Below are 16,606 nucleotides of genomic sequence, written 5' to 3' on the forward strand. Positions count from 1 at the left end.
TTTTTTCAGTTTTGTAAAGTTTGTAGTGACAGACGTCTTTGCAGAAGTGACAGTTTTCTCCGCCCTCTGCTAGACTTTCATATATGTCATATGCTTTTGTCAGTGAATGAATTCCCAAGCTTATGTTGAGAATCTGTAGATTTCATGTCATATTTTTGATTCATACGTCATGCACTAAATCTGTCAAACAAAGCGGGATAATTCTTTCTGCGCCTTATGAAAAGGAAGAGAAAAAAAAGCAGGCTGAATAATGCCCAAGATCCTCAATTTAATGGGCTGAAATTTCTGCAAGAAAGCTCTAAAAAAATTACCCATCTGTTCAGTGCACACATGCCACAGCTCACTCGGATAGCTCGTAGCACTGTCTTGCGTATGCAGATATGTTTTGCCTGGAAATCTATTTGGAGTTGCTTGAAGGAAGCCAGAACGGCCCTCCTTCTGTCTCCCCCTCGCCGGCTCGCACGGGGCTCCCTCTTGCCGTCTATCTCCTCTCGCGTGGAAAACATCTTCACCAGCTCCGTGCACACAAACATGCGCTCAGTGGCATCGCCTCGCCTCCGACAGCTTCCCCAGCACCGTGGGCCAATATGCAGATCTCGTGGGCCCGAGCTGGCAGCGCTGTCCGCAAGCGGGACGAGGGGCCCCTCAACTGTTTGTACAGTTGGATTATACATGCAACGCACGGGGACACAGGGAATAATTATCCTCTCTGTGGGGAGGCCACTGATTTTGTCCTCATGTCAAGTCCTCCTTTGCTGCAGAAATGCGAGGGTGCGGTCCCTACGTGTCATCTCATCTGCAAAGCAAACAAATGTGCTGAATTGGAGATAAATTAGGAGAAATGAACACTTACTAACTGAAGACCTGTTTGTCTGTCTTTGTTAGGGGTCATATCACTGCCACTATGTAACCTCTTGTAAGTTTTGAAACTGGAATTTCTATCAATATAAACTATATTAGTAGAAATTTATAAGTATCTATAAAAGAAGAAGTATCCCTCTTGGGTAGAGATGCAAAAAGAAGGAAAAATCAGGCTCTTTTTATGTGTGTGTGTGTGTGTGTGTGTGTGTGTGTGTGTGTGTGTGTGTGTGTGTGTGTGTGTGTACACGTACCAGAGGGCTAAGAAGCCAGGCATGGGCAGATGGTCTACAAAGGTGTTACCACACAGTGAGTGGGCACTGCGATTGATGCATTGCAACATCCAAGAAGGTGGAACATTTGGCTGCTGACCCGCAGTCAGAACTCATTGGCCCTGCCTTCTCCTTATTTAGCTGCTGCGAGAGAGCCGACGGCTGGTTTGGTCAAAATAAACACACACACACACACACACACACACACACACACACACACACACACACACACACACACACACACACACACACACACAAGAACGCAGCACTTTCCCACCCTCAAGGAAGCCTGCATGGGCTTGAGTGCTGGAAACTTCTCCGCCGTCTCTGCAAGGAGGTCAGGGCGGTGGTGTAGGCAGGCAGGGCCAGCACGCGCTGGAACTCAGGGTTACTGTGTTACACTTGGATGGAGGAGATCTGACCCCGAGCTCATTCTGAGGCGTCTTTGTGAGTGAAGCAACTCCATACGACTCGATTTTTGCAAGTAACACTTAGGTTTGTTCGCCGTGCTGTAAATTTCCATTGTTAAAAATGTCAACTTTAAACGCCACGTGAGAAGCTGTCACTTAAGCTTAAAAGTGAGATTTTACTCCTGGGGTACAGGAGAATGGTAACACACTGATTTGAGAGGCACATATGTCATTTCTATAAAAATGTGATTCTTTTTGCCCTACTATCAGGAGCTGAACCATATCGTCATATATGAGCTGAGCAAAAACTCTTTGTGTGGAAAAAGAAGCAGACGATTATGAAGAGGAAGCTGCCAGAGTTCAAAGATGGAGCACTCTCTTTAATAACAAACATTATTAGTTATGCACACGGCACGCCTTTTATTTCAGACCCAAAAGCGCTCTTACATCAGCTGAAACATGGAAAATTCATGAGTGAGTGCGCTAACCAAAGGCAACGTAACGGATTTCAAACACAGTGATTGCTGTTTGTCTCTCGGTGTGCTTTAAATCATTTGGTCTCCTGCAGAAATAATACCTGCCTCTGCTCGCTGTTCCAGTATCTCCTCCACGGTTTTAACCTCAACGTTACAGACTGACAAATGTGTTTTTCTTACGGCGTGTTTAATTCTGCAGATACATATCTTTATTTGTAAATAATTGTCTTAACTTGAAGTTGCATTGCAGCTTTGAGTTTAAATTCTATATTATTAACGGCTGCTGAAAGCATTATGGTGTAAGGCGTTGTCTTGGTCATTTGGCACTTCTCTTTGAAATATGCAAACAAAACTAAGATTGACACATTTAAATAAATCTGGATTTTATTAATTAAAAAAAATGATGATATATAGCTGATGCTTAATTTTAGACAGCTTGCTGTAATGGTGTGAACTGGCATAGAGTGCCCCCTTATGGACATATCTGGCAACATCAACTCTTGAGTTTGAGATTTACCTTGTTTTTAATGTAATGTTAATGTGAAGAACTTCACGTCAGAATAGTTAAATGGTCACAAAATAAAACACTAAATCTAAGAAGGAAAAGAAGACACGCAAGTCCCACACCGACCTCCAAAGCCTCATCCGTCTCTGCTCTGGACTTCAAATTGAGTCAGTCATCATCCACCACCATCACGTTCCCGGTCACCTCGTACTCCATGGTGGCCCAGTCGAAGATATTCCCTTTGGGGACTTTGTGTCCGTAGTGCCAGCCCTGGATCATGCTCCTGGAGAGCACATAGTCCCACATATTCAGGTCCGTCATTTCCCCCACAAAGCTCTGCGTGGCCTCCAAGCCTCCCAGGTGTTTGTCTGGATCTTGCCCCAGGAGGACGGTGCCCTTCGGACGGATGGTGTGGCCGGGTTTGTAGACCTGGTAGGTGCTACGCTTCCCGTCCACCCAAAAGGCGGCGAGGCCGGTGCGCGACTCCCAGGTGAGGCAGAGGCTGGTGCGGAAGGTGGTGAGTGGGGGCAGGTGAAAGAAGACGCCGTCGCCGCTCAGGTAAAAGGAGATGCGGCCGTCCTTCTCGCGCCACACGTTGAGTTCATCGTAGTCGGCTGTGCGGTAGGCGAACAGGATGATCTGGCGCTCCTCCGGCAGCTCGGTGGCCACACGCATGCAGAGGGTGAAGGCCTTCAGCCCCATCTCCTTCTGCGGGATCAAGGCCACGTAGCTGAAGTCCGTCTCATAGGGGAAGACCAGGACTTTGTCGCTCAGACCCACTGCGGTTAACAAGACGATAAATCTGTGAGTTTATTATGACATACAGGTACGATTATGCAAAGCTTTTCTAATTGTTCCAATGAAGGTGAGATAATAAAAGTAATTTTTTAAGCTGTTTTTAATCTATTGCTGTTTTTAAATTGCCTATCAGTACACAAGGCTACCAGATTCTCAAGCTTTAAAACAACCGCAAATTAGTTCAAATAAATGCAACATATACACTCATCGGCCACTTCATTAGGTTCACCTGTTACCTGCTACTTGATGCAAATACATCAACCAACCACAAAGTTGCAACTCATTTCATTTAGGTATGTGCACATGGTCATGGTGAATTTCAAACTGAGCATTGGAAAGGATAAGAAAGGTGACTTTGAACGTGTTTGTTGGTCTAAGTGTTTATACAAACTGCTGAGCTGCTGGGATTTTCCCACAAAACCATCTCCAGGGTTTATAGAGAGTGGTCTGATTTTATGCCCGAGAGTGAGAGAGAATATGCAGCAAGCGGCGATTCTCTGGGTGACAATGCCTTGTTGTTGTCAGGCATCAGATCAGAATGTCCAAACAGCTTAGAGCTGATAAGAAGAGAGTCAAATAACCACTTGTCATAACTAAAGTATGCAGAAGAGCATCTTAATGACCAACATGTTGAATCTTAAAGCAGAGGGCGCATTTTCTTGGCACATTTTGGGCCTCTTAGTATTGACTGAGCATCATTTAAACACCACAGCCTACCTAAGTATTGTTCCTGACTAAATCCATCCCTTTATGTCCACAGTGTACGCGTCTTCTGATGGCTGCTTCCAGCAAGAATACGCTCTATGTCACAAAGCACAAATCATCTGCAACTGGTTTTTTGAACATGACCACAAGTTGACTAAATACAGTCAGATCTCAGTCCAAAACTGTGCCTTTGGGATGTGGTGGAACTGAAGATTAGCATCATGGATCTGCAGCATGATGCTGTCATGTCTGTAAGGACCAAAACGTTTTCAGCTTAAGGCAGTAAGGATGAAAGTGAGTCCGACCTGGAACTAACAGGATGTACCTAATAAAGTGGCAAGTGAGTTCATCAAAAAACTTTTTTTTTGTAAACCTGGACTAAATGAGCAATAGTTTTTAAAAGATAGCAGGTGTACCCGATTCAAACAAATTTGATCATTAAAGGCTGAAAACGACTGAAACAAAATGTTCTACTGTTGGAGATTTGAAGGAAGAAAAAACTCACTTTAATTTTAGAGCACAGACATTAATTTAAAGATGCAACGTGAAACGAGATATGTCTGTGGACATCTGGCAGTCAGTTGTATGGAAAGACAAAACCAGTCTGTGACTGTCTGGACTCACAGCATTTCTTATGTTAAGGCCTGCACACCAAAGCTCGGTCATCACTACGCTTTCCAGCAAATCAGTAATCCTGTTCTTATTCCTTCAGTTTGAAGTATAAGAAACGAGCTGGGAATATTGGAAGCTTATGAGAAACTACCAAAAACCTTTGTTTATTTTATTCAAAACTGACTTTGTTTATGGAAAATTTAGGTATGATTAAAAGGAATAAATAGCTTGATCAATCTCTAGCGATGGGTTTTGTTCACAAACTTTGGTAAAATGACTTTGACGTTGTTTTTAAATCCATACCTTGTGTGGATGAGGAGAAAGTCACAAGCAATAAAACACCCAGCAGAGCCTCACCAAACTTCACAGCGTTGTCGCTCTGCAACACACGAACAAGCATCTGACAGCAGCTCCGGACTGATATCAATTACTGAACTATATTAAAAAAAATGTAAGTATGTGCAAAATTACCGAGAAAAACTGATTTTCTTACCATTTTAATGTTGTGTTGTTGATGTTCTCTGCTGCCAACTCTTTCCCACTCAACAGTGACCCGTGCCTGGTCCTCTTCCCTCCTTGCACAGCCCCTGACGTCAGCTCTTTCAACGATGCTCTGACAATAGGCCTGGTGTGTGAGGGCTGAGTGACACCGTCTGTACATGTGACTGAGCCACGCTCACATCGTTTCATCTATTTCTGTCTGCATCACCATCAACCAGCATGAAGTGTTTACATCAGAGCCTCTAGCATGAACGCATGAAAATTACAGCAGCTCTTGCATCAGACAAACCTTAAAGGTTTTCAGCTGGTGGTCCATTCGTTGTTACACGGGCTTTAGACTGTGAAATACTTGGTTATTTGTTGATTTTTCATAACAATTTGTAACTCCTTCCTTTCCTCCCTCACCAGGTCGGGGTTGCAGTTGGGCACCCCTGGATAGGTTGCTGGTGTGTTGCAACACTGCAATTTAGTTTCTTCCAGGATGCACCCCACCTCTCCTCTTACGACAGCTGGAATAGTTTTCCCTTTGACTGGAAGAAAAAAGATGGATAAACAGGTTTTTCAAGAACTGTGACAGAGCAGTGGATGTTAGTTACTGCCCCTCAGCCTCCTGGCAGTACACTCGTTGCGTGGCACAAACCTGCTGGAAGTACAAGTCAACAGCACATAGATAGATGTTAATGCGCATGACACTTTGTATGAGTAGACTTGAGTTAAAAATGGCACAAAAAAAGTTTTCAGTAGCACACACAAGTTTCCAAAAGTAACTAACAAAGTACTTTAAATAAATACTTTACCCATGTGATCTGGACCAAGATAAGCAGTAGAAAATGGATAAATTATCAGCCTCAGCTTTAAAACTATGAAGGTTTTAATGCAGATTTCACAATTTTAAAGAGACACTGAAAGCTGCTATCTGAAATTCAAAAACAGGGAAATTGCGCAATGCAGCAGGAAGAAAATCTAAACATCTTTCATTCTCATGTAAAAAAAAACCAAAAAAAAAAAAAAAACCCCAAAAAACCACCACTATCGAATCAAACTACAGCCTACTACAGACGCAAACGCACAGTGATGCCTTAAAGAATAAAAACCAAATATAAGATTCACCAAATCAGCATTTATTGCAGGATTAAAATCACGAGCTGTAAAGCTGAAGTTTGTGTGGTGTTGTTTAATGAATTTTGTTTGTTTAAATAAACAGAAACACCAGAACAAACGACCTCGTAGTTCACGGTTTAATGGGGACAAACAAAAACTGAATCAGGTGTTTATGTTATCAACATATCTACATTTAATACAGTTTCTCAAGCTCTAAGAGTTCAAGAAAAAAAAAAGAACATGACAAAAAAAATGAATATCAAGAAACAAAACCTGAAATACACCAACAAATTATGTACACCACCTGCAGCCCAATACAATCCACTAGCAGGCCTAATTCAACACAGACACATTCAGCTGAAAAAGCCTGTAAACTAACAGCACTCGACTAAAAATGCAGTTTACAGAGAGAGACTGAGGTACAGATGAGATACGGTTTTGTAACTCTTCCAGCATTTCTGTGAAACGGGTCGGGGGGCCACGATGCTGGGGAACTTTAACTTTCTTAAACTTTAAAGTTAGGTTCACACAGGCGATTGGTTTCCGCAAGCTTCTGCGGCCGATTTCTTCGAAACTGTGAGGAGAAGGTGCATAAAAATCAACAGCGAGAAGGTGGAAAAACAAAAAAAACCCCAGAAACACAGCTTATCTTTGTATTTTGATACAAAGGAGAACAAAATTCACTTCATGCTTGATGCGAGCGTCCACTGTCATACCAGGTAAACAGCACGAGACACAGACAGCACGGACCAGTCCTCAAAGCAGCTGATGTAATCGGTCCAATCCAAACATTTAACGGTTTTAAATTATTATCCAGCAAAAAGAACACATTTATTGGGTTTTTTTTGTAATACAGCATTTTGTTTTCTGCTTCCAGTTTAAAGGCCTTTCAGTTCAAGGCTCGTCATGAAAACCTTAACATTGTCCTGATACTTAAAAAAAGCATCTTGAATTACTGAAGGTTAAGTCCAAACCTAAGGAATATATAATGAATACATTCAGTTCATCTCAATTGTCTGTAATGGGGTGTGATTGATATGTGAATAAAACTAAACAAACTAATAAAAACGTACACTGTGGTGAGGTGGCCGTATGAGAAAGGGACTCGTTTCCCTTTCCGATTATCGATTATTTTAAAACTTGCATACAAACAACCCTCGTTCGCGACAGGTTTTTGGCATTTTAGTTACCACTTCGATAAATGTACATTAAGAAGTGGATGAATGCTAAATTACTTAATGGAAAAAGATGACTAGAAAATACTAGAGTAAACATCAAATAAGCCAATGTTTTCATCAATTCTGCCACCAAAAGTGTGGATTTTTTTTTCTTCTTCTTTTTTTAAAATAATTGATGGTTTGTGTGAAACACTGGAGTGCAATGGTGATGCTTTCCGACGACTGTGGCACTCAGAGAAAGAGAGAAGAAGAGGGAGGACCTGAGAGAGAGGCCCATATTTGAGTAAAGAAAGGAGTCGGGCTTGAAAAGACCAGAAACATCGTGACAGAGAGGAAGTCAGAGAGAAAGACTAGAAGGAGCAGAATGAAAGGAGGTTTTAAAGGGAGCGGCAGGCCATGGATGCCTCAGACGGTGAAGATAAGGGAGGAGAAAATGGGAGAGAGAGGAGGCAGACCAAGATACGTGGCTCCCGTTTGGTAGTCCTTAGTGTGGCTTTTCCTGCTTGTGTAAAGCACATATCCAGGCAAGGGGTGATCTGTTCTCTATAGTCTTGTGTTATCCAGGCTTTGAGTTGGGTTTGGGGGCATGAAGGAGAAATGGGAGCTCTCTCCTCAGTAGTCCTCCACCCAGCCGTTCTCCTGGATAAAGGCGTCTATCACTTCCTTCATAGCCAGGTTGGGGATCAGCTGATCCTGGGTCAGGGGACTCCTGGTGACTGGGTCAAAATGACCAACTCGCTGCACAGGGAACACGTTAAGACACAGTGTTAGCGTCAATGGATGATTTTATGAAAATAAGAAAAAAAGAAGCACACCTGCGCTATGAAATGCTACTCTGGCAGAATGAAAACGTGCTGCTGGACATTATACATTAATTATAAATGTGCAGCATACGTTGAAATACAGGACAGAAGGCCAAAGAGAGTTTGTACAATTCTAGGGAGCTCGAACTTCAATATTTGGCATGACCATCTTTATTTTTCAGCACAGTCTGAACACAGTCTCAGCTTTTGTCGTTTCTTTAAGTAGCCGTCAAGACGCACTGATGACAATCTGAACCAGAAAAATTTGGAAATTTGGATTAACTTGTGGGGATAGGTTAATTGGATAATCCAAATTGCCACTAGGTATGAATGTGAGTGTGAATGGTTGTCTGTCCCTGTGTGTTAGCCCTGCGACAGACTGGCGACCTGTCCAGGGTGTACCCCGCCTTTCGCCCTATGACAGCTGGGATAGGCTCCAGCGCCCCCCGCGACCCTGAAAAGGATAAGCGGAAGCGAATGGATGGGATGGATGGATGGATTAATTCACCATGTTTCATAGGTTCAACCACAGGAATTTGAACAAATGATGTGTTTATGAGACAGGCTGCTAGTGAAAAAGAGCTTAAAGATACAATTTAAATAGTGTTTTTTCCCAGGGTGGGGCGCACTGTGTGTGTGAATGGGTGGATGACTGGTTGTGTAAAGCGCTTTGGGGTCCTTAGGGACTAGTAAAGCGCTATACAAATACAGGCCATTTACCATTTAGACACAGCACTGGTTCGTCCTTTGAGTTAGGTGCTTTTTCTATGCTTTATGTTGCTTAAACAAAAAAAGAAAACAAAACAAAAAAGGCATTCATATGAATACTGAGTGAAGAAGCAGCAGGTCCCCATAGACAAAAGTTGAAAGAGCTTCAGGAAGCCTAAAGAACTATTGCTTAAGACGGCTTAAAAAATAAAAAAGTCAAGAAGCGGGGCTCAAGACTTTTGCACAGCACTGTAAGCAACAATCATTTCACCTGTAGGTGCTCTTCAATGTCCTTGCGATCATAGGTGATCCCACTGGGTGTGATGCAGGGCTCCCTCATCAGCTCAAAACTGATCTTCCCACAAAGATAATCAGGAATCTCTCGCTTCTGACGGGAACAAACAAAATACAAAGAAGCATCACTCTGACCTAATACTGAGAGATCCTGTTCATGGCTCCATCCCCTAAAATCAGGGGTGTCAAACACAAGCCCCGGGGGCCAGAATTGGCCCGGCAAAGACTCTGAGCCGTCCAATGGATGGCATCAGAAAATGTAAATATTGGACTTTTAACTGTATTATCACAAGTTTTATAACATTTATAACATTTCCTAAACATGGCCATTCATATTACACTAAAGTAACTGAGTAAGAAATAAGCAATTAGATGAGAAAAAAAGTTCCAGTTTTTTCACTTTCTACAATAGAAATTTCTGGGATTTTTTTGTAATTTTCAGTTTAACTTCTTAGACTGATGGAGAGAGAGTTCGTATGGTTGGGCCCACTTAATATGAAAGTGGGTTTATGTGGCCCACGGTGTAAACTCTCATAGAGCCTAGAGTCACAGCTTAAACTGTTAATTTTTTCTTGCTATAAAATGGTAACAAATTATAGCCACAGTAATCCGTTTTCCTTTCTCACCCTTTTCAGCTTTTTTCTATACCAATTATATATTAAAGACTGTCGACAGAAGTGCCACAAACCCGAAGCTACTGAAGTTGAAACTCTTTGAGTCAACTTTTCTCTAAGCAGAACACCTTCTGAGCCAGACGGGAGAGAAACACTCGGCAGACGCGACGGTGTCGTTTCAATTACATGACAATTGCCACAGCCGACAACTATCTATAGCGAGAGCCTTGGCACACAAGCAGTGACCGTTACCATAGGAACAGCAGCAGTCGAAAACAAAAAGTAGCTGTTTATCTGAAGTCCAAGTGGATTTTTAAAGAGATCACAAGCCTTATGTCAACATGTAGCCTGACTGCAGACAGAAACAAATGTGTGTATTTACAGTAGGTATGCGTGTACTGTTAGCATCTGTCTGTGTTAGCCAAGCTGTAGGCTAATCACGGATTTGTCAGCGTTGCACGAGTACGAAGCATTAAAAATCGTACTCACTTTTCTTTTCTCATCCACTTGAGAGAAGAGCTCATCCATATCCATTAGATACTTGTCCTTTCCACGTCAGGGTTTCAGAACAACCGGACATATGAATGAATATTCAATTTCATTTTAAAAAACACACCAGTTTAATATTTGTTCATTAGAGTGACACTAATTACAAAGAGTAAACAAAATGCAAAAACATACATGTTTTGAGGAGATCTTGGCAGCGTCGCCTCCATTTTGATTGTCATCTTGTTTTTCTTTGTATTCTTCTAGTTCTCTGCAAAAATAAGGAGCTAATTTAAATTTATCCATGCAAGACAAAATGACACCTACATGCCAAATTATCAAAATAAAAATGAGATTGTGGTGCTTCAAAGCCTCACCTTTCCTTCTCAGCCAGTATAAGTTTGGTCAGATAGGCGTGTAACTCGTTCTCCTGGTTGATGCGCTTCTCCTCAATACTGTTCCAGCGTTTTTTCTTGGCAATGCGCAAAGCACTGGGGATGTCATCTCCGAAATTCAGCCTTTGTTCTTTTGCCAAGTTATAAGCTGTAAAAGAAAAACACAGCTACAGCAACGTGGCTTTACAGTTAAAATGCTGCCTTCAAAATATCTAAGCAAGGTAGATTCAAAGATGTTAATTAGGAGTGCGACAGTTCTGAATCCACAATACAAACATCCAGCAGTGTTCCCACTAACCCTCTGACTTGCAGCTCTATTACTAATCAGCGTACTGATGTTACAGACAGGCCAGACGTATCATGTTATTGTAAAGAGCAGGTATGTAAATACATATGGGAAATAGCACTGGCAATAGCCATGTGTAATAATAATGTAATTAGCCATGTGTAACCATTAAAGAATGCCAGTTTGCTAAAAGCTGATATTAAAAAAAAAAGTTCCTCCAAAGAACAAACTGAGTTTCTCTTTTGTTCATGATTAAACTGTAGCCACCTAAGATTCACTATCAGTGTTTGCATTAACAGTGAGTAACCATGACCTGCACTTATCTAACATATTTTGTGTATTTTTCTTCTTAATCGATCAGCTGCAGCCCACAACAAAGCCATGGGCTGACTTGGAAGTCAGCAGCTGCACGAAGCACTGCGATAAAGCGCTCAGGGAGTCTGCAGAGAGTTCGACCTGTAGAAATATCTGCAAGCCAAACTTGCCAAAGATACAGGCTCTCCATGCAGGGAGGAGCATCCCAAAACAAGTTTGCTAAACTGGTGAAAGGCTCTCCTATACTGTGAGTTATTCCACTTTTGAAAAGTGATTTATTTCTCATTAAGTTGTGGAATTACTTTGGTCCATTTTTCACGACTGAGTAATAGGCGGGCTTCCAGTTTTTTATAAACTAAGCGAAACTAGTAGTCACAAATCATGGTTAGCGTTAGATTGGCGTTTCAATTATCACTGAATTACTTTCTGTAAAGTCTCATAACCATACATTCATACATCATTTCATATAGTGAAGCTTCATCCAAGAGAAGCAACCATAACACTGAGTGGAGACAAAATTCCAGCTTTCCTTCCTTCTAACATATCATTACACTGACAACAGCTCATGCAAACATATGCTGTGCCTCAGAGAAGAGCTCCCAACCCTGTGAGGCCTCACTGATCTTAACAATTAACTTTCACATGAATGAGGAACTGCACGAGTAAATTTGCGCAATGCACCAGCAGCATTTTCACCATCATTCTGGAGTTTTTTCTGACCTTTCTGTAGGTTCCCGATGGCCTCATCGTAGTTCTCCAGCTCCAGGTGACACTGACCCAAGAAGAAGTGTGCCTTAACTGATTGACTGTCCAGCTCCAGCGCATGCTTACAATCTGCCAGGGCTTTGTCATGCTGCTGCAGCTTCACATAGCAGAGAGCTCGGTTGGTGTAGTATACTGCCACGGATGGATTACGGTTCTGTAGAGAATCAGAGGACAATAAACGTGCATTGTAACCTCATTTTTCATCCAGAGGGAATCTGCATCCACTTCGTTTCACTTAGCTTTAATAAAAGAAGAAGAAAACAAAGACATCACTGCAGCATTTGTGTCAGAAATTACTCACAATAGCTTTACTGTAACACGTAGCAGCCTCCTGGTACTTGCGGCAGAGGAACAGCCGGTTTCCCTGCTCCTTCAGCTCCTGCGCGGTGGAACTCTTCTCCGGGCTGCCGGCCATCTTCTCCACCGGCTCCGCGGGGCCCGCCTCGCCCTGCTTCCCTATCCTGTTCCCCGTCTCTTCGGCTGGCTAAACGACAGGTTTAAGAATGCCCCGTCCTTCCTGAGGTCACACACACACACAACAACAAGAACAGAGACACAGTTTCAGTGAACATTCACTGCAATGCACCTGCAATGCGCGTCTTGAGCGAATTAGGTGCAGTGGGTTGATGCCACCCAAAAGGCATCCGTTTAATTTGCTGACTGCGCTCACAGCTGAAAACTACAGCGAGGTGGCTGCACCGCCGGCGAGTTAACTATTCATGTGACGGATATCAGAGGCGAGTCAATGAGCAGCACAGCTGGCTATCACCAAACATCACATAGCCGCGGTCCTTAGCATTGCATTTAAGCGCAGTGTTACACTGAAAGCTGTAGACGAACAGTATTAACAAACAATAGTTTGTTAATACTCGCTATTGTTTTACTCACTAAAACTGAAATACAGCCGTTACACAAGCACACACACGGACAATGCTGCCAACTCTGGTCACCAGCAGACAAGAGATCGCTGCTATGCTAGCATGGCTAAGCTAGCTCAGTAAGCGATGTTGTCGCTTAATGCCGGGTGGCTGGCTAGTTTGAAGACAGTAAAGCTCACTCACTCGATATAACCAGCAGCTAGTTAGTAGGTTAGTTCTGTAACAATTGTGGGACTGAAAGAGTCGTCTCGACATTTGTTAACCACAGAAAAGAAAAACCAGCTAACGCTACGTTAGCTTATTTTCCACACAGCTCACTGAGGTTTAGTTTACCTTCTGTCCCGTACAGGGTTTGTTTCGCGGTTATACGGTTTTCAACTCTTACCTTTCAGCAGGAATCCCACATCCAAGAGAAACCAGTTTTATGTAACTCAAGATCAAATCTTTAATCGATTAATTTTTCCCCCATACGAGCTGTCATGACAGGTTGTTGTTATGCTGACGTCAAGCGCTTTGACGCGAACTCGACGGAAGCCGGGAGTATGACCAGTCCAGCTTCATGTCTATACAGCGCATACCCTTAAGTTCACCCAGTTCACACCACATCAATATGAACTTCCGATTAAATAGACAATTAAATACGACCATCTAACTGTATAAACAGTTTCTATAAGCATAATTACGAGCTGCATACATGCAATCGGTCTTCTAAGGTGTGCATTCTTCTTCTTCTTCCGCTTGCTCCCTTTAGGCTCCTAATGGAAATCTGACCATCTCTTGTGCTATTCTAGTTCCTATTGTTGGTTCCTGTCTCTTTCACTTCTTAACTAGCCTACTTCAGAGGAGACACGCTTAATTTTAACAATCTACATTCATTTGAATACATTTCCTTTTAAAAAATATTATATGTGAAAATTAATCATCAAAATCTACAGTTAACAAAAAGGGACCAAACCTTTGAGCATCTCAAAATTGCATCTGTGATGATATGAAAGAGGTAATATATCCACCCATTCTGTCTCCAGTGTGCTCTTAAATGACTGCTACAGCCTTCTGAACTTCCACTGTGGGAAAAATAAAGAAAGCTAATAACTGAGAAGAGAAGAATGACTGCTTTTGCGCAGAGCAAATTAAAGATTAAAAAGTAGAAATTTCACACTGATTATCTTGGATGACTTATATTAATTCATAAAGTTCATACATAAAAATCAACGCTGTCACAGTGATAAGGTCACAAGTTCTTTTCCAGAAAACAAAACCATGAAACATTTTGCACTTAAATGCCAAAGAAATTGGTTTAGTTCAACTTCAAATACAAGAATAAAAGCGCTTCTCCGAGTCAGCTGACACTGAGAGGAGGGCTGATGAAGACTAACCCATCCTTGATAAAATATGTATTATATTAAATCTGCAGTGTAGAGGCTTTGCAGACCTGAAAGCTGGAGGTTCAACCGGCTGCACAGTTTCTGTCTCCCTATAGAGTCAAACTGTGTGCATGCACCTCAGCAGGCAAATACATAAGACCTGTGTGTGCTTATGAAAGAAACAGAAAAGATGAAAGACTTATGGAGCTGGCACAGGAATAAGAAGGAGGGTGGAGAAGGATGCTGTTTGTGTGGCCCAGCATGGACATCAGCAGCTTCCTCTGTGTCCAGCCTTTTCCAGATCCTTCCTCCACCTCCTCTCTACTCTCGCTCCATTACCTTGTCACTTTCTATCTGTTTTTATTGCCGGTCCACCTTTTCTCTTTCTATCACTCCCTCGCCCTATCTTCCTACCCACTTCTTTCACATTATGTTATTCGTCTTTCTTTCTCTTTCCTCCTTCTTTCACGCTTTTACCCCCTCTGTTTTTCTGTATTTCACCACTCTATCTTTCTCCTGTTATTCCTGTGCTGTTTCTTTACCTCTCTCTCTCTCTCAAAAAATCTCCTCCCCGCACCTCCACCTGTGAGTGTTTGTACTTGGAGTTGAGTTCTCCTCATCTTTATGTGTGTTCTCCCTGGGATGCACATACAGATACAGTGTACAGTTTGGTTCATATAAACTGAACATGTTGTGAATCAGTGAGCCAGCAAGAAACAGACACAGAAAAAGGAAGTCTATTATTTCCTAGTCAGCTGCTCCAGCCTCTGTAAGAGTTAGATCATTATCCTGAAGAAATCCTGCAAGCATATCATATCAATTCAACAGAGAACTGTTAAGATTATGTTTTTCCATAAACTTCAGGAAGGCACCTACACTCACTGACCCCTATTTTGCCTTCAGAACTGCCTTAATTCTTCATGGCACAGATTCAACAAGGTGCTGGAAACATTCCTGGAAACATTAGTGCATACTGAGATGAACGCATCGCACATTTCATGCAGATTTGTCAGCTGCATATCCATGATGGCAATCTCCTGTTCCACAACATCCCAAAGGTGCTGTGTGGGTTTGAGATCTGGAACCATGTTTCCATCTGTGACCCTACCATCTGGATGTTGCCACAGAACCCGAGACTCATCAGACCAGGCAACATTTCTCCAATCTTCTGTTGACCTGGTGTGGTCTTCTGCTGCTGTAGATCATCTGCTTAGAGGTTTGACATGTTATACATTCAGAGATGCTCTTCTGCATTCATCTGCTGTAACAACTAGTTAAATTAGACTCAAAGCAGTCTGTCCATTCTCCTCTGACATCACCCAGAGAACTGCAGCTGATTGGATAGTCTCTCTTTTTCAGACCATTCTTTGTAAAATGTAGAAATGGTTGTGTGGCAAAATCACTTTTCCTCCCCATTCAGACGCTCAGTTTAAACTTCAGCAGGGCGTCTTGACCACGTCTACATCCCTAAATGCATTGAGATGCTGTCATGTGATTGGCTAATGAGATATCAGTGCATCAAAATATCATCTCAATCTCAGACGTACTTTCCACTCATTCTTTTCTGGTTATTATTAAAATATATATAATTTAATTCCTCAATGATCCCTCAGTTTTTTCCCCCTATTATTTTTGCACTCTTTACTGCACTACTCTTCTCTGCCTACTGTACAGCCTACATGCATCATGTGGCTGAAGAAGAGAAGCACAACCTCAAATCACCAGCAGGAGGCGCTGGATGATAAAACTTCTTCCAAACATCTTTTCTTTTTAATGGTTAAAAAAGTTTCTTTGGTATTGGAGAAAATTAAAATAAAAGTGAACGAAGTAAAATTGTACTAACATTAAAGTAATACGTGATGTGCAAAAATATTCAAAACCTTTCATCACAGTTGTGGTTTAATATGCTCAAGGAGGGGTCCGATTAGGGAAATAAATTCGGCATATATGCGAGTTGACATCCCACCCACAGAGAGGGCTATAGATGACCTTTATGGGCCTTTATCATATGCACAACATTCAAGTTTAGCAGTGGAGGAATTAGCAAGATGCGATTGAGGACAGGGTCACTTTCATCCTAGCCTGCTGGGCCTCTGTAAAGACTCCACACAGAGATCAGTGTGTGAAGATTAAGCCACATCTCCTGAGCAAACACACTGATAAATGTGTGAAGGGGGCCTCTACAACACAGGACCACCAAGCCCTGTGTGTCCCCCAGCTGTGTTTACCTATCTCCACCGGCCTGGTCCCCCGATCCTTCAGAACACCCACCTATCTAACTA

The 16,606-nt window shown here is 42.3% G+C and overlaps 2 protein-coding genes across 2 annotated transcripts; both read right to left on the reverse strand.

Moving 5' to 3' along the window:
* Window positions 1-1,905: 1,905 nt before the first annotated feature.
* On the reverse strand, window positions 1,906-5,297 carry LOC147323155 (C-reactive protein-like). Its single transcript, XM_086303350.1, has 3 exons — window positions 5,130-5,297; window positions 4,940-5,015; window positions 1,906-3,300 (listed from the first exon to the last, which is right to left on the reverse strand). The coding sequence occupies exons 1-3, from the start codon at window positions 5,295-5,297 to the stop codon at window positions 2,690-2,692; spliced, it is 855 nt and encodes a 284-aa protein (XP_086159476.1). The 3' UTR covers window positions 1,906-2,689.
* Window positions 5,298-6,361: 1,064 nt separating this feature from the next.
* On the reverse strand, window positions 6,362-13,503 carry stub1 (STIP1 homology and U-Box containing protein 1). Its single transcript, XM_086303349.1, has 8 exons — window positions 13,346-13,503; window positions 12,384-12,599; window positions 12,038-12,236; window positions 10,699-10,864; window positions 10,517-10,592; window positions 10,325-10,381; window positions 9,199-9,315; window positions 6,362-8,154 (listed from the first exon to the last, which is right to left on the reverse strand). Exons 2-8 carry the CDS (start codon window positions 12,495-12,497, stop codon window positions 8,029-8,031), a joined length of 855 nt encoding a protein of 284 aa, XP_086159475.1. The 5' UTR covers window positions 12,498-12,599; window positions 13,346-13,503; the 3' UTR covers window positions 6,362-8,028.
* Window positions 13,504-16,606: the final 3,103 nt, after the last annotated feature.

The sequence above is a fragment of the Aulonocara sp. 'chitande type north' Nkhata Bay genome, linkage group LG8, assembly GCF_057382095.1.
Source record: "Aulonocara sp. 'chitande type north' Nkhata Bay isolate Kocher_YH1m ecotype deep benthic linkage group LG8, A_spYH_male_GT1.1, whole genome shotgun sequence".
In the NCBI taxonomy this organism is placed as follows: domain Eukaryota; kingdom Metazoa; phylum Chordata; class Actinopteri; order Cichliformes; family Cichlidae; genus Aulonocara; species Aulonocara sp. 'chitande type north' Nkhata Bay.

What these genes read in the sequence shown, in the direction of transcription:
- LOC147323155 (XM_086303350.1), bottom strand. Translation starts at nt 5,297, where the DNA reads ATGTACAGACGGTGTCACTCAGCCCTCACACACCAGGCCTATTGTCAG. An exon ending in AACAACACAACATTAAAATG is followed by an intron (nt 5,016 to 5,129) that starts GTAAGAAAATCA and finishes CGTGTGTTGCAG; the next exon opens with AGCGACAACGCTGTGAAGTT. An exon ending in TTTCTCCTCATCCACACAAG is followed by an intron (nt 3,301 to 4,939) that starts GTATGGATTTAA and finishes TGTTAACCGCAG; the next exon opens with TGGGTCTGAGCGACAAAGTC.
- stub1 (XM_086303349.1), bottom strand. Translation starts at nt 12,497, where the DNA reads ATGGCCGGCAGCCCGGAGAAGAGTTCCACCGCGCAGGAGCTGAAGGAG. An exon ending in CATCGGGAACCTACAGAAAG is followed by an intron (nt 10,865 to 12,037) that starts GTCAGAAAAAAC and finishes TTTCTTTTACAG; the next exon opens with CTTATAACTTGGCAAAAGAA. An exon ending in ACATTGAAGAGCACCTACAG is followed by an intron (nt 8,155 to 9,198) that starts GTGAAATGATTG and finishes TTCCCTGTGCAG; the next exon opens with CGAGTTGGTCATTTTGACCC.